This window comes from Chaetura pelagica, unplaced genomic scaffold (genome assembly GCF_000747805.2).
Source record: "Chaetura pelagica isolate M959 unplaced genomic scaffold, ChaPel_1.0 scaffold21, whole genome shotgun sequence".
Lineage (NCBI taxonomy): Eukaryota > Metazoa > Chordata > Aves > Apodiformes > Apodidae > Chaetura > Chaetura pelagica.
This window is the reverse complement of record NW_009952251.1, coordinates 1040956-1058920: the sequence shown is the minus strand read 5'-3', so window position 1 is coordinate 1058920 and position 17965 is coordinate 1040956. Positions and strand designations below refer to the sequence as shown.

Below are 17965 nucleotides of genomic sequence, written 5' to 3'. Positions count from 1 at the left end.
TCTTTCCTTCTTGCCAGGTGGTATGTACAGTTACCCACTCAGCAAGCCCACCAATATCATGAAATAGAAACTTCCTGCCACTCTTCTTCACCCTCACATTTTTCTGTGACTCCTCCTGAAGAGGAGGAGGAAGTTGTTAGAGATGAGAACTGTACCCTGCCTTCTCGACTTCATCCTCAAGTGGCAGACAAGATCCGAGAACTGGTGTCTCAGGGAATAGAGCAGGTCTATGCAGTGAGGAAGCAACTAAGGTACAGAATTGTCTGGCATGCTCTTACTCTGTCGTGGTCTATCTACTTTTCATTTGATTAATTTGGTTTCCAACTAAATGGCAGTGCTTATGCATTACTGAATGTATTTCTCATGAGTCGTGAGATTCTGGTTTTGTCTTCCCTTTCCATTTCATTGCAGTTAGCCACCAAGAGCTGCTGTCCACTTTAAAGTTTGTTAAATAAATGTGGGGGTTTTTTTTATTCCAAATTCTGTAGCAGCTGCACAAAAAAATGGATCTGAAGATCTTCTAGCTTGCTCTTCTCATTGCAACAAGGGGTGGGAGAAGGCAGCAGTGTCTATAACAGGGGGAAATAGCACAATATATTTTAAATATGCGTATTTTAATGTCCTTTAATATGTGACAGAAAGTATGTGGAAAGAGAATTATTCAAGCCTGATGAAGTGCCAGAAAGACATAACCTGTCATTCTTCCCTACTGTGAATGACATCAAGAACCACATTCATGAAGTGCAGAAGTCCCTGAGGAATGGCGACACAGATACTTCAGAAAGTATCCCAGCAACGGTATGTTGGCCTCAGGGTTTCTTTTTATCTTTGGAATTAAATACTAGAAGTCTTATTTTTAATTTTTACCACTTGGCTGCATTTTGTCCAAAATTCTGTATGGCTTTATAATTCCAGCAGCAATATTTTCAGTGGAACCTCTGGCTGAGCAAGATTGGATTTAGTGTGAATAAAAACTTCTGACCTTATTCAGTATTCAACATTAGATTGCTATTAGTTGATTAACAAATTGTACAATACTAGCACTCCATGATGACTTCATGAACTGGAAGCCGTGTGATGTACACGAATCAACATGCCTCAGAAAACTTTATTAATGGCTTTGCATTGTCTGTGTTTGGGAGAAGTTACTACTACTTTTCAGTATCTGAGAACTTGGGATTAAGTATGTCTCAGGTGCAGGCTAAACTAGGGCTTGCACAACATTTGTAATGTATAAATATTAATTGCACTTTATAGAAAATGAAGTAAGCATGAAGTAGACTTCAGAATGCTCAGTAACTCGTATATGTTGTCCCTTAATTTTTTTCCACCTATTGAGTAATAAGGGATACAGAGTGATCCTTGTTTTCCTAGTTTTCCCAATTAATAGACTGACTGCTAAGAAATTGCTGATTTAAAATCAGCTTTGAAAATCTGTACTGTTGAATCGTGCTGTGTCATCAGTCTTTTCCCTCTCCCAACACTGCTCTTGGCTCAGGTGAGTGGGTGGTACTTACTAGTTAGCCAAATAGATTGATTATTTTCTATTTTAAGTCTTTGAACTGTCATTATCAGACTTTAGCCTTTCTGATATAGTCCACACTAAGAAATCTTTTACAGTTTTTGTTTGTTTGTGTTTTTTCATGATCCTTGGATTATGCTTCTAAAATGCATAGTTACAAGAGAAAAAGGAAGTGTAATTTTAGACACAGTTTTCCTGTGAGTCCTGTATTGAACTTGTCTTCCTTTAGTAGACAAACTTGCACCCTTTCAGAGAAATGAGATCTTTTTCCTTTCAGCTGCAGTGGACCACAGACAGTGGGAATGTTCTCACAGAAACAGTGACTGTTACATTTGCCTCACCACCTTCAGATGGTAGGACTGCATTAACTTAGCTGTCTCCAGATGTGATTTGTTTTATTAGCTATGTCACAGAAGTTCACTTTCCTTCCAGGGAGGTTGCTGTCATATTTAATCACTCAGTCGAACTTATTTGTTGTGATTAATGTGGCATACTTTTTTTTTTTGCTGCTTGGCTGCATGTGTGGAAACATGCATGCAGTTGTGATGGGGTTGGCAGAAGTATGAAAATTACAAATTTGGCTTTTATTTAGCATCCTCAAGCAACTGAAGATTTTAACAGGATGGTTATGTGGAAATAACTTTGACATGGATGAAGGTGCTAATGACACCTGTGTAGAGAGAATTAAAGCCCTACTGAACAGGTATGTCTGTCAGGGCATAGAATAACCAGGAGCCAAGTGGGTACCTGAGTTTTTTTATGGTTTATGCTTCCCACATGCTTCAACGTCTTGCTAAAAAGGACTTTAATGCATACTGGGATTCCTGCTTCTCACAAGGCCATTGGCTTGATAAGTTCCACTACTGGGATCAAGTCCTGAACAAGGAAAACTATTTCTGTTTGCAGAATTGAGACCACTCCCATTTTTCTTAGTTCTTAGACTTGAAATAGAAACACAGGTGTTTGGTGGTAGCACGGCTGTGAGGTATGTTTCTTCACTTCTGTACATGATGTAACTTCTTTATTCATATGTGAAGCCAAAGTAGCATCTCTTCCCAGTGATTGCTGAGCCACCTAACAGAGTATTAAACTTCCTCCCTCTCTGCTGCAAAACCAGAGAGTACATTTCTGTAGCAACTTAGTTTTATGCATTTGTGGTTGAAGATCTGGGTTTTTTTTCTTAAGGCAGTAGTTACACTACTTTTCCTTTGAAAGTGGGTTCCTGCTACTATTGCTTTGACTTCAAAACATGTACTAATGCAAACTATAGGTGTGTTTAACTAGATCTACTTGCTACCCACGTTGTTAGGATTACATGTAGGCTGACATGCTCTGTTGAATCGTGGTGGCTGATAATAATTTAAAAATTAGTTATTCTGTTCTTTTTCCCAGGTTTCAAGTATATTTTGTCTAGTGTGACACCAAAAGAACTTTTCTGCATGTTTGTGGATGCCCTCTCCATCCCTTGTTTAATAGGTTTGATAAGAAACTAATTAGAAAAGTTGTTGGCTTTCAACAGGGATATGATTGCAGCAAGGTGGAAGAGCCTCATTGTTTTCATATGTCAAGCTCTCACGCTGCAAACATCTCAGATGTTTTTAATCTCAATGGCAGTGCCAGCTTGTTTCCTCATTTAATTGGAAGATAGTGCTAAGTACTTTTTGTTCCAGACAGCTGATAGAGAAATCTCTAGGGACCAAAAGGGCACTGCCACTGTTGTCATATTTAAAGATTTACTCATGTTGACAGTTAACCTTCGTGGTGGTTCTTGCCTGAAGAGGTCCTGATGTTTTTGGGTTTCTTTCCTCTTTGACCCCTGTCACTTTCTGATCTATTTATTTTCTTTGTTGTAGTAGGAACAGTAAACCCCTAGAGGTTTGTCTCACCATGTGATTTCTCCTGAATGACTTGGTGGGCCTGATTTATGTGGAACAGTTCCATGTATGCCAGTGCATTTACAGCTAATAAAAAGGCTAATGTTGCGCTTTGTCTTGTTTGGAATTTTTTTTAACTCTTACTTAGTTGTTGCTGCAATGGATCAATTTGATTTCTGCTTTGATAGAAATATTTCAGCTTTCTTTTTATAACTGGAAAGTCTAAACACAGTGTAGGTTGCAATTACTTTGCTTTCCAAAAGAGATTAATTGATGCTTCTGGTTTTGACCCTAAACAGACAAATACAGTCTTCCTACAGTGTTGTCATTTTCCTCATACTCAGCCTTTTTTCTTTAATATCCAACTTCTGCAAAGAGAGCAGCATATATGTACATACATGTCTTTTATATGTCTGTACTGATTGGAGGGGTTTGTTCAGTTGTCAGGGGAGGCTTTTAAACAAGAAGAAATCTGTCCTAACTGTCTGCTTCCTCTCTGTGGCACTGTAGGGAGCTCGGCAGGGGAGTCAGTCATCACTAAAGCAGAATCCAACCAGAGCGGGGAGTCCTTGCTACCAGAAACAGCTCAGTTGTTGTCTTCACTGTCTTCCCTTCAGACCAAGATATTTGCACAGCTTCAGGTACAGTCAGGCTGTTTACAGAACGTCAGATGTTCTGTGCTGGGAATGATGAAGGTGAGCTGAGAACATCAACTTCCCTGTCAGCTAATGATCTCAAACGCTGGCTGGGTAACACGGACTTGGAAATAGCTGTCAACTCTTACTTGGGTCTCTATTGAATGTCACATTTAGTGCATAGCTGTAGTGCAGGGGATCTCACTACCATCTTTTGAAGTTAGGGTGAAGGCAAAACCAAGAAGATGGACATAGTGGGCTTTGTGGAATAATTGCTGGAGGTGACTTAGAAATTAAAGTTTGATTCAAATTTTAAGGAAAGTTACTGCATTGATGTAAGGTGGAATGCAGCTAATGTGCAATGAGTTTGTGCCATGGCAATCCCCTAGGCAACCCTAGATGTTGGCAAAATCAGGGGAACTTGATTTTCTAACTCTTAAGAAATTGCATGGAGGGTGGAGCAGAGTGGGGATGCCATGGCTGCACTCTGTGGCAACAATGGGATTCAAAGGTACTGTGGAACAAATCAGTTACATGTCTGATACCCTGGGCCAACAACCTGCCATCTTCTGACAAAATACTGTCCTTTAGGTGAACTTTGCTCATTATAATCTCATTATAAGACAAAACACACCTCCATCCCAAAAGTTGCCTGCCTCCCAAGGCGTGACCACCCCTCACTGAGCTTGACTATTCAAAAGAGATAAGCGAGGAGTCAGAAGCTGTCTAGCTAAATGCAAATTCCTTCTTCTGTAAACACTGGTACATTAGTTCCTCTGCCTTCTTTTTCACAGGGATTACAGCTGCAGTCAACTTTTACCTCCCTGAATGGATCAACAGCCCTGATAGCTGTAAATAACCAATCCCCACCCAGCCCTGCAAGTCTCCTGGATTCCACAGGGAGTGCAGTAACCAACCATTCTCTAGTACTTAGACAGGGAGACTGTCTGCAAGCAGGTGCAGGCCTAACACAGCATAGTGCTGGTGCCCCTGCTTTCGGGACTCCACCTGCCTCTGATCAGAATCTGGTAACCATGGGCCAGCTGGTAGCAGTTGGAGGGGTAGATGACTCCAGAAACCTAGAAGGAGGAATCCATCAGATTCTCTTGGGAGATGTACACACTATTCCAGTACGGATTGTGGACAGCCATCCAGCACTGAGTAAGTTGTAGTTTTCCCAATAATATGTAAATATAGAAAAAAAAGTGGATTTTTTCCTGTGTGTCTTGAAGAAAGGAGAGAAATATGTTGATAATGGGGAACTCCAGCACAGACTTATTTCAGCTCATTCTATTTCGTTTTCACTATGAAAATACAGTAAGTGCAGAACAAAACAAAGCTTAGTTTTTTGGACTTTGGAGAGCAGGAGGACAAAAACAGTCTGCACTGAAGAGGGAATAATATGACAGAGCTGACTGGGAGAGAACACCATACACTTAAACTTAGCAGTTTTGTCAGTGTGTATTTCAAGATATTTTCTTTTCCTGTGTGCATGCACTTATGCTTGGTTAAAATTATCCTGTATGTTCTGGATTTTTTTTTGTCCAAGTGCAAACATAAAATAAGCTATTTCTTGCTGAAAATGGCTGTGCAGTCATTGAGAAGTGACCAGTCATGCATGAGGTGTATCTCATTCGCTAAATCAAATGCTTTAGAGTTATTTTTTTCAGCAGTAGCACCTCCATTCCTCCTTTCCCTTGGAAAAGAGAAGAAAAAAAAAAGGTAGTTTTATTTTTCCTTGGGAAAGAGAAAAGATGTTTTTTTGTGAGAGTAATTTTTGTCTTAAAAAATATTATTTAAAAAAATGTTTAAAATTTCTTACTCAAGGGGGCCCTTACTGCAGAACATTCATGTCAACTTGTGTTGTCTTACAGCAAGTAGATGACATAACTGGCTGTCAAACTAAACCACAGTTAACTTCACAAATGTGTTACCTATTAGCTTAAGTTACTGAAATATTTTTCTTTTAAATGTATAGAGTTATTTGGGCTGAAGTGTTATCAATGGAGTTTGAACTTCAGTGTTTGATTTTTATTTTGTTTTTAAGCTGGAGAAAATACAGAGGGTGTTGTCCATGTGAGCCAAGTCAAACAAGAGTCCAGAGAAAAAGCATTGTCTGTGGAGCCGGATAAAATCAGAGACTGACATAGTTTGTCACATATTTAAATTTGTGGAGCCTGGAAGGATTTTCAAAATCGAAGAACTCTAAATGTCTTGGAAGGAGAGGCAGGTGCTCTCAAAAGTATTGCCATTCTATTTTACATCACATTGTGACATTCAGGCTAGGTATATTTTACACTGGTTCTGATTGGTGGCTGATGTGGCTTACTGCCAATTCCAGTTCATTCAGTTGCCCTGTGGAACACCATCTCTCCCGTTTTATTTCAAGTTTTGAGTCATTTGGATGCTATCCATATGGCCCATTTTGGTTGGCATTTCAGAAGGTCTTCCACTATTTAATTCCTTAGCTTTAGAACATGGATACCAATTCTGGGTTTGCTTTTCTCCTCAAAACTCTCAACTGTTTCAGTGCTACAGATGCTATAGAGTCTGCCAGGTCCAAGACCACAGAATCCAACAGCAAAGTGTATCAATTCAGCAATGGCTTTCTGACAAAATGGAAGTCCAAAATGCTGAATTTCAAAATTATGAAGGACGTGGATGCTTAAGAAAATACAACTTTGACCTGATCATAATGTTAATGATGTGAAGATCAAGGAGAGGAGAAAGGTGAGGTTTCTGGGTGGAAGTAAGCTTGTATGATGAGGAAAAGTGTGTGGATTGTAACGGTGAATGTTTGACATCTTTGAGTTTATGTTCTGGCTTTATCTTGAGGTTCATTGCTGCATGCAGCTTTGCAGTGGGGCTGTGTTAGCGGTTGGTCATAAAAACTAAAAGCAGAAGTCTGGTTTCATGGAAAATGTTGCTGTTGTTTTAGCTTATCTACCTTGTGCTTTGTGCACAGATAAATATGATTTATGCACAGCTCAGATAAATATTATTTAACCTGCTGCTGTTCATGACTCCTGGCTTATGGAGACTCTGCTACTAACAGAGAGGCCCAGGAAAACAAGGCAAGTAATGCAAATCCAAGCAGTATGTGTAAGTGTGCCATCACTATAACAGTCAGAAAACAAATTCGTCCTTTCAGTGGTGGCAGCTTTAAAATAATGACCAGGTATCTTGAAAAACTGACTATTGTAAAGAATATCTTTTAGCAATATTTAAGACAAAGCCATAAAAAGTGACAAGTACTGAGTTGTGTAATCTGTGGCAGATGTCACACCTACTAAAATACACCTACAAATAACTTGGACTCAATTTCAAGCAGTGAATGAAATTAAACTGATTCCAAGAGAGATATAAAGCTAAACAATGTCATTTTTTGCTTCAGATGTTGAATTCTTAGAGCAATATTCAGAGTATTTTGTATACAACAGTATCAGCAGTTCTGTTATTAGTTCCTATTATGTGGTTAAGAATTTGATCGTAAAATTAGATATTTTTTTTCTGCATGCTGTAGAAGAATACAATCTGAGGAATTTCTCTTTTTCAGACTTAAAAAAAAAAAGTCCAAAAAACAGAAAAAATAAATGGGTTCATTTATGTAGAGGAGTGTTAGAAATATTATATGAGTTTGCACAGTACCCTGATTTGCACAGTGCCCTGAAAAAAGTAGAACAAAACACTGGGAGAAATGTAAAGAAACAATAAATAATCAGTTGGTTTTAAAAGCTGGGGATGAGAGTTGCAGTTCTGTTCATTGCAAAATTTCACTTGCAACCTCTCCTATGAAGATAGGCTGAGAGATTTGGGGTTTTTCAGCCTAGAGAAGAGAAGGCTCCGGGAAGACCTCGTAGTGACCTTCCAGTACCTGCAGGGGCCTACAGGAAAGCTGAGGAGGGGCATCTTACTGGGTCTTGTAGTGAGAGGAGAAGGGGTAATGGACTAAAACTGGAGAAGGGTGGTAAGGCACTGAAACAAGTTGCCCAGGGAAGTTGTGGAAGTCCCATTCCTGGAGGTGTTCAAGGCCAGGTTGGATGGGGCTCTGAGCAACCTGATCTAGTGGAAGTTGCCCCTGCCTATGCACGGGCATTGGATCTAGATGATCTTTAAGGTCCCTTCCAATCCAAATCATTCTATGATTCTATGATAGGATGATTCTTCAGCCAATAACCACGTTTTTGTTTCCTTAATTTCTGCAAAATTTCAGTTCTTTGTCTTGCAAATACCTATTATTCCAGTTTAGTACCATGTTGTTTTTTAAGTTAACATAAGCTTTCCACTTTAAGGAGTAATTTTACATTTGTTTTGTGCATGTTGCTAATGAAGAAACATGAACTCATCACCCATAGCAAGTATCTATATTCAGCTCAACACCTCAGTTCACTAATGCCCACCTAAATTTTACAGAAAATACTCTATTATGTTTATGATTAAAATCACAAGTAAACAATTCCACTTACATTTGTTGGAACAGAGTACGAGGCTGATTTTTCAGAGAAAACTACGTAGCTTGGGCGAAGTAGTTGGTTGTTACTTTGTGTTGGCATTGTGTGTGTTTTTCTGATGCTTTGTTTTCTTGTGGGGCAGATGTTCAAGCATTTATTTTTACAACCTAGAAATTCTGAGTTTCCACAGTACTATAAATGACAGAATTATTCTCCAGTTTATTCTCATTGTTGGTTACCCATAGCAGTGATTGGCTGGCTGGACAAAAAGGGCTGTGCTTACATATGTGCGTGCAAAAACAACTTTTAGCTAAAATGTAGAGAAGACATAAACCGGCACACAGTCATAGCTCTTGTTCAAGGCTGGCAGCCTCTTGGATGGAAACCAGCAGTAGTTATGAGTCTTCTTTTGCACTGTTCAAAAGTCCAGACTTGGTTATGTGGCATGAAGATTGTTGCAGTTTGTACAAAATTTAGAGACAAATGTTTGTATATGTATGTGTATATATATATATTTATATAGTAACTTAATGTATTAATGATCCTATTAACATGTGAAGTACTTTAAAAGAAAAAGTAATGGTCTATGTGGTGGTTACGGGGGCTTATGGGGAGACATATGAGGTACTTGAGGGCAGTCGTCTCTGGGGATGAAGCAGAACAAGTAGGACAGCTCCAAGGAGATCAGATGGAAGAAGGTCCTGAAGGTGTGTGAAAGGCAAGGGTCCTGCAGGGAGGGCTGGAGGGGGCTGCACTTGTTGGGGTGCTCCAAGGCTCTGGAGAAGGGTTGCAAGCCCATTGCAAAGGCTCTATGCAGCTCCTGAATCTGTGCCAGCAGTGGGCAGGGAGTTCACGGTTGGAATTTAAAGGTATGGGAAAAAAGGGAAGCTTGTCCTACATCATAACCAACAGAGCTGCTCAAATTTTGCTGAGTACCAGAGGCAGCTAAATGACTTCCCATAGTGCAAGACACCAATTCTTAATCTTCTAATATGAGGAAACTCCTCTAAGACCTTCAACCCAAGTGTGTAGACTATCTTTCTTTACATATTAGCCAAGGAAAATACACCTTTGCTTCCCAACTGAGTTAACTTCCTGATTTCTTCATCCCTCTGACTGCAGCTCAGGCTACCTCAAGCATTGTCCCTATCCATCCAAGTCTCTCTTCTTCACACTTAGTATGGGCTTCCACCCAAGTTCCATGTCCACAGACCCTCCAGTTCTCCATGTTTTTCATTGTTACTCTGCTGTAGCAGCTGGCAGTTCATTGCACAAGTAGACACTGGTGAGATTGGTTCCTGTCAGGTTTTTTTCCTGTCTCCCCAGGATCCTAAATCTGTAAGTTCCTTTTAATTTCATTAAGTTTTTTTCCTTGCTTGCCTTGGGGCATATTAGCCTTACCTGGATGAATATCAGGCAGCAACATATTGCAGGACATTTGTTACATTTGCAGCAACTGAAAATATTTGAGAAAACAAAGAGAAAAGGATTCTTTCTGCCAGGTTTTAGTGCTGGCCACTTTTATACCACCTGAGTTTCTGATTCTGGCTGTGGATGGTTAGCTGGCTGTTGACTTGTCTGTTAGCAAAATTACAGTTTTCTCCCTTAAGCTTTGCAAAACAGATATATTCTCAGAAGGTTAGGCAGGAAGAATCTGTTCCATTAGGGACAGAAAGTGTGATATAGCTGAGTATGGTGCTGTGAAAAGTTACTGCTCTTTGTGGATCTCTGGTAAGAAAAATTGCCTTGATCTGCCCTCCCTTCTGAACAAAGCTTTGCAGGAATAAACTTCAGAGCCAGTAAAGATTATCTTTTCCCAGCAACAGTTCACCTCCTTAATGAATGAAGAAAGTGTTGTGTAAAACAGGTTGTGTTGATTTTTTTTAGGTCAGAAACTATTCAGCAGTTCTAGCCACGAATCATCAACCAAGGTATGATTTGGGGGGAGAAGGAGGGGAAGGCAAAAAAGTTGTCACATGACCAGAGTGTATGTGGGTTGTTTTTTTTTTCCCCAATGTGAGCTGTTATGCCTTAGTCTCTCATTCCATTTCTAATGCATGTGGCAGATGATGTGTTTATTTTCTGAAGTGATTCGATGTGTTTTCTGGAGTGACCCTAAGCAGCACTGCTGTATCAGAAAGCATTTGTGGGTGTGTGGCATCTAGGGCCCAACCCTGTCCTGGGGCATAAGGCATTTCAAAAGCATGGAATCCTTTCTGGGAACAAATACTGAGTGTCCTTGTCCTACAGAGTCTTCCCTGGACAGAAGATTAGGAGCACTGGATGGTGTGAGGGCAATCCTCATCAGTAATCAGTTAGTCTGTGCTAGATAGAAGAAAACTTGTGAAAGGCATGCCCATAACCTCTTTATGGAAAAAGTTACCTTTGGATGCTTAATAGTTTTAAGTGACATGCATAAGGGATTGTATGTCTCTGAAAATAAAAAAAAAAGAAAAAAAGAAAAAGATCGAGACATCAATATAGTAGTTTGCTTCTAGTTCTGTAATACAGTTTAAATTACACTTGTGTTTGGTGAAATTATGTAGATATTTTAGGGCACATATTAGATCTTTTAATGTAGATAATTGGAATTCATGTTTTTATTGCCATCCCTAGCTCTGCAGTGCAGCTCAGTTGGTCATTTGCTGTATGCTGGGCTTCTGCTGATGACAGTCTGCCTGTTTAAACAAGAGCATGCTGTTCTAAGCAAATTAAATTTCTCACTCTTCTGATCTTCTTCCTAATAGAGACTGATAAGGCTTATAGGAGGGTGAAAATCTGTTTGTAGTGTAGTGATTTCATAAGAATTAATTTCTGGGTCCTCAGTACTAAGAAACTAGAGAGCAGAAGCTTGCATATTACTGGATCTGCCATTTGGTCATTTTTCTAGCGTATTTGGTTTTCAGCAGTGGGACAGTGTCAATCTGCCATAATTGACCACTAAAATATACCTAAAGTTTTAGCTCTATCCTTTGGTTAAGTGTTGATAATCCAGTGTCTTCAGGAAAGATCAGAGACTTGCTTCTGCTCTTTGTAGAATAGTCTTCATTGCTAGATGGTGTTTAAAATGTAATGAGGCATGGCAATCCAGTGGCAGCAGGAAAGCCAGAAACAGAGATGTGTGTTGGCAGATGGGTGGGAGAGGGAGAAGTTCAGTCCTCAGTGCAGATGAACATTCTCTGCACTAGTCCTGAATGCTTTTCTCGAGACACAGCGACACTTTGTCTTTGTGTCCTGACAGCTCTCTGCTTGCCTGCTCAAGAGGCTGTACCAGCCTGCAAGGGACATGGAAATCATGAAGAAAGTGTGTGAGATCTTCTGGGAGGAGCTGCAGGAAAGGAATGGAGAAGGTTAAAAGTTGACAGTGTGACTTCTATAAAGCTCACATTCTTTAGCGGGAGGAATCAGATTTTTCAATAGAGAATAAATCTTCCCTTTCAGAAGTATTAAAAGTGCCGTGTCTCTCTGGTGTGCTTGACAGGAAGCCTCGTGGTTGGACAGATCTTAATGATTTTATGAGTACATATCAAAATGTTAATGTGAATGCCATTTTTGCATGTCATAATGAAGCTGTAGGTAAGTGGTGCCTCCTGATCTTTTTATTGTCTGGGCATTCTCTGAAGTAAATGGAAGCTCATTTTGTAAAGAAATAGGGAAGAGCTTTTGTTTGAAGTCTTCTCAGACACATGCTGTTTACAGAGTAAGCTTTACGTGGATAATGTTGTATTTTTGCAGAAATTCCTTACAAGGAAATACTGGTGTATACTTCTAACCCTATGATAATCTAAAACAACCAAAGCCTTTTCCAATTATTTTTTTTCTTTTTATACAGAACAGGAAGCATTCCAAACTGTCCTTCAAAACCATCATGTTTAGAGTCTGAAAGTCTTGGCACTTTTCTTCCTCTGCAGGTAATCTTTCATCTATGCTGCAACAAACTGTTTTCAGGGTCTTCCACAAGAAAAGAACAGCAATTATAGAATCAAACTTGTGCAGGGGAAGGGATGGAGTGGGAGGCAGGGATGACACCAGAATCCTTACTAATCACGTCTCCCATCACAGAAGGGGGCTCTTCCTCTTCATTTGCAGAGCAGTCACTTGACAGCATGTCAGCAGCTACATCTGCAAACTATATGTTTATAAACATCTGTGTCAACATCAAGTCTAGATACTAGGAATTTTCATTGTGCTTGGGATTCATTCTGCTTTAGTGAAACCAATGGTGTCGTAAATGGTTAAGTGTCAAAAACTGACAGCCTTCAGCTGTGAATTTGGTCTTCATTGGAGCTCTGAGCTAGGGACACATTCTGAGGCTGTGCCCATGCGTTCTCCAGTACTTGTGGAGCAGAAAACTATTCCATTTCTTCCAGCTCCCAAGAGCTGTGTTTGTGCCTGATGCACAGCTACTTGTATTTTATCTTCTCAAGGGTGGCTCATGGAATTCTTCTTCCCAGCTTAAGGGAAGATGGAGCTTTCCCTGTATAAAAACTTAATGGACAGTGTTCATAGTCTGAGTGAGGTGGGAGCACCTAGAACAGCCATCCTCAAGTATTCTGCAATGTAAGCTGTGTTAAGCAACTGAAGAAGATAGTGGTAAAAGTTGCAATTCTTGCAGTGCACTTCTCACATAGTACCTTTTCTTAGAACATCTTGAGAGAAACTCTGGTCAGTTTTTCTCAGTGGGAGAAAACCAAATCTCAATTCCTGTCCTCCCTAACCTTAGAGTTTAACAGTGGTTTTGCAAATTAGCTGCCAATTAGGCCTAAAAAAAAAGTATCTTCTCTCCTAGATTTAAGTGTGCAGTGGTGATAGGACCATGCTAAAAAAATCAAGTGTGATTTGTCAAGTCACTTCTTCTAGACAAATTAAACTTTTTTTCTCACAGGTATTTTTCTTAAAGCTAAAATTAAATGGCAGAGAGAATTGGAAATTAGCGTTTCTTGCAGATTGCACTCTTCAGTTCTCTGAAGTTTGCAGCTGTTTCCTCCTTGGCTTCTACTTCCAGCTATTAGTTAACTATGTGTTGGATGTTTTCTCAGGATCATTTACCTCTGAGAGTACTCCAGATAACCAGCAAGGGACCAGAACAGAGAAAGTGAAGTTTGTATAAAGCTGCTTGTAGGAGATAGAAAACTCTCAAAGCTACATGGTAAATGTTACTTTAATATACAACACTCCTACTGTTGAATTTGGTGCTGTTGATGCTCTGAGGTCACATCTAGTAAAAGCCTGAATGGTAATCTTAGATATTAGCCTCTGTTGTCTGTGCAGTAACTATCTTCTGAGTGCAGCCTGGTGTAACAACTCCATGTTCTTGGCTATTAACAAAGCTGTTACCACATGTGAGGTGTTTTGTATGTGGAAGGAGATGGAAAAAATGGGAACTTCTTGACCTTACTAACTTCTGCTGAGAACAGATGATCTCTGGAAAGAAGTCTTTAACACATTTAAATCAATATCTTCACAATAATTGGGTGGGTGTACATTTTTTTTGGTCAGATTCTAGCACATACCTGAATTTGAACGCAGTACAAGCCATAAAATTACCTGGCCTCCCCATACTTTTTTTGTCTCCTATCACTGTACTTGTACTCAGCACTTTTTGTGAGTGGGGGAATTAATTGTTTTAATACATTCTCAGTTACTGCTTTTCTGCCTTTCTCCCATTGCCTTTTTTACTCCCATCCAGAGAAGCACAGAAACAAAGTATTATTTTGAAAAACTGTTCTATTATCCTTAGTTTCCTGTGTCACAGGACACACTTAAGGGTTTCTAACAGGGGCACTGTTTGGAACACAACATTGATGGAGAGCTTACCAGCATTAGCTGAATTAATCTTTAATTTCTACCCCTCTCTCTCCATGTCTCACTATGAAAGGAAGATTCTGTTAAAAGGAACACAGTGAATTTTTAATTGTCTATATGGAGGACACAAAGCTGTCTATGGTGGATAAAGACTGTTGCTTTCATAATACATTAGGTTGCATAATCATTGTAACTTCATCAAGTAACTTCTTCCAAGGAGATAACTCCCTTAGTCATCTTACTGTTGACTTACCATATAATCTAGTCCACAAGCCTTCCTGGCTCTGTCAAGGCCACAGCAGAAATGCCTGTAACAATCCTCTTTTCCCTTCAAGTTGTATGAAAGGGAATTTCCTGTTCTCCAGCTCTAAGGGGCAGCTGTAGTCACTCTGGAAGAATACATTATTATCCATGGTCCCTAGCTACCAAAAACACTCTTTTGCATTGAAGTACCCCATAAATTTGTGAACTTGTATCAGGGAAAGTGAATTTGGCATCTTAAAAAAAAAAAAGAATGGACTCACAACCATCCCATAGCTGCCCCATGGCCACTCCAGGGGAAATAAAATCTTGAATGTTATTAATGTTTCATTTACACACAACAACAAATTATACAGAAAAATGCCACTCCAAATACTACTACCTCTTTCTAATTAAGGTGACCACAATTTTTTCCTAACTAGTAACTCATCCAGACAACATCACCTTTTCCATTGTTTTGCAAGTGACTTTATTTGAACCTTTATTTTGTGAACAGATGAAAGGAACACTTGATATGATCTGTGTCATCTTGCTTTGCTTTCTCAATCTGCCTTCTCATGCAACAAAGAGACAGGAGAAAACTGTCCTAAGAGACAGGAAAAATACATGAGGCAATTAATGTTTTACTACACGTCAAGTCAAACAAAAATACTTCACTTTCACAACTCGTTTAAGCTCAAGATCCTTCCATTTGCACAAAGCCTGAACTTAAATATGTACTGCCAGAGGCCAAAAGAGCTGACCCTGCAGTTCCAGTGAGCCACTGTCAGCTGTGCTCTGTGAACAGAGATTGGCTTTCCTTCCTGACATCACCACTTGATTAGTGTAGCAGGATGCTCCATCTCTCAGTATGCCTGCCTCAGTTTCCCTCTATGACTCAGTTGCTTTTTGTCTCAATTTTACAGGCCCAGGCCTGGACTGGAAAGATTCCCATGGGAAAGGAAAGGGCCTGGCAAGCTTTGAGCTGGTAACAACCTTGAAAGTACACACAGAGGGACAAGTTGAAGTTTATCACACCAGCTGCTCTCCAGTGTTGAAGAACACACAGAGCCCAGCCTAGCCACAACTAGACCTGAAATGGAGATAAAGTAAGAATGAAGAGATAAACAAAAGAGTATGCTTGGAGAGAAAAGGGCCTTCTTGGCTTTTCCCACTGTTTTCCTTTTATTCTCCAATGAGAGATTTTGGAGGTACAGCTGAATAGTTAAATGATAGCAGACAATCCACTTTATTCTAGAAAAGCCTGGTCCCATCTGTGGGGGGAGTCCCATACACTTTCCCAGGAGGGGTGCTGGACCTTCTCCTCTCCAGAGAAGACACCTGCCAGAGAGATCAATTCTTGAGAATCAAGGACCAGACAAAGGGACACCCAGCTGAGGCTGTGTGAGGGTGAGAGATTAACTCCCTTATTGTCTTTATATTAATTTGACACTAAGCAGCCTTTCATCATTAAGTTTTAAATGTTAAGATTTTAGGATCCTTTTAAAGTCAGTAATTGATGTTCTAGATCTAGTATAAGACTTGTTAATAAGCTGGTAGCATTTAAATGGTTTACCTTTACTGATTGATTTGACTATCAGTGATACATTTTATTGTTAAGATACCTTTTGCATTGTAGCTTCAATGTTCTGATCTCCCAATTTCCCCACAATAGGACTGTGCTTGTGCCTTTTACTTTAAAACAGTTAAGACCCCGGTGCTGTTTGCAATAAACCTTATTTGTGCATATACATCTCCTCTGCTATCTCTCCCCATTCGGGTCAGTCAGAAATTACAATCAGAGATATGACTGAAAATCTGATTGTGTTTTTGTCATATCCCAGAATTCAGCTTTTCTATTTCGAGGTACAAAAACTCGGTGGGGTAGAAATCCTGGTGAGGCAGCTGCAGAGAAAACAGCTCTCACACAACTGACTTAAAAGCAAGACCCACTGAGGCCCCTGACACAGCATGCAGGTGCACACAGAGCCCTGTGCCTTGCAGTCCATGACAAGGTTCAACCTCTCATGATACTGGAACCAGGCTGATGAACAATTTTCAGTCTAGCCTCAGACTGAAAATTAAGTTGATAAATTAATCAAGGTGTGATGCAGTTTTTTCCCCATATAAAATTAATGGTATCAAAGTTGAAATGATTATCATTGCTTCAAATGTTAGTTTTGCAGAACAGACTCACATGGCAGGGACTCAGTGGTACAACAGGGTTTTCATTTCATGTAATCCAAACTTGTCTAAAAGGAAGAGCAGGATCTGCTCATGCTTTTTAAGCTGTGGAATAAACAAAAAAACATTAGAATGGTTTTTATTTTAAATTGCTGATTTCAGATGAGGGCAGGTGCTAAGACTAAAAACATAGAGCTGGGTCTGTATCAGTTCAATGAATATGCTGTTCCTTTCTGCTGGAAAATCATCTGGAGGGAGAAGAAGCCAGTCTTCTCTTTGTTATGAGACTTCAAGCCAAACTTACCCCAAGAAGGAAGGATAACAGGAAACAGTGACCAAACTGAACTCGGAAGAGACATGAGCTAGATTGAACTGGAAGAGCAAAGAGAAATCTGTGTCCCCACAGTGGCACAGAGATTGATTCTCAGGAGCAGCACCATTTTACTGCCTTTTGCCACATCCCTCCCAGTAACTGCACTTACTCCAAAGCAGCAAAAGTCTATGTGACCTCAAACAGAAATGCTCTTTTCCTCCTGCCAAAACACATTTCTGCTTTTGACCCCGCTGCCTTTGGCTGGGGGCAGTTCAAACCACCCCTGAAAGGGCTTTCTCTTCAATACTCAAAGTTTTGCTCATTCCTTTGACAAAGATCCTTACTTTGAGATGCATCTTTTCTGGTATGCTTTCAGAGTTACTTTTAGTAATCTAAAGTTCTAATTTTTCTTAAAAACCCAAGTTAAGATGAAATGAGAAAGCTTAAAACCAGAAAGCTCTCAAAAATTAAGAGGAATATGCCATATCTGTAAGAGGCATTTTTTTTAAATAAAAAAAGGAAACAACAATCTTGCAACTGGAAAATGCTTACAAATTCCAGTATTCCACTGACCTCAGGTTCTTGGCCCTAGCTTGCTGACCAAACTGTGGTACAGTTAATCTTTGCTACCTGAAATAGACCTTGTCAGAATTTTCCTGTGTTGTGCAGCTGTTGGCCAAGTTGTATGCACAGCAAAACAGCCCACTGCTGAAAAAAGCCAGCTGCTCCAATGTCCAAATGACACAATTTATGAAAAACACTGCAGCGACCTTTTTATAACAGGCAAAAATATCACTTCTGAGCCTCCATACTCAGGGAAAAAAAGAAACAGCTGTACATGGAGCAAAACACAGACTGAATCAAGTCAGTGTCATCAATACACTGTCCTCCATCCATTTCAGGGTGCTCTAATTATTACCATGCATAAACTAAGAAAGAGT

The 17965-nt window shown here is 39.8% G+C and overlaps 1 protein-coding gene across 1 annotated transcript in view; it reads left to right on the top strand.

The window, feature by feature from the left end:
- CARF (calcium responsive transcription factor) overlaps window positions 1-6176 on the top strand; it is a 23014-nt gene extending 16838 nt beyond the window's left edge. The window contains exons 9-14 of the mRNA XM_010007328.1: window positions 18-251; window positions 639-798; window positions 1800-1875; window positions 3907-4037; window positions 4826-5192; window positions 6079-6176. Coding sequence (XP_010005630.1) covers window positions 18-251; window positions 639-798; window positions 1800-1875; window positions 3907-4037; window positions 4826-5192; window positions 6079-6176 — 1066 coding nt within the window. The remainder of the gene's footprint in view (window positions 1-17; window positions 252-638; window positions 799-1799; window positions 1876-3906; window positions 4038-4825; window positions 5193-6078) is intronic.
- Window positions 6177-17965: the final 11789 nt, after the last annotated feature.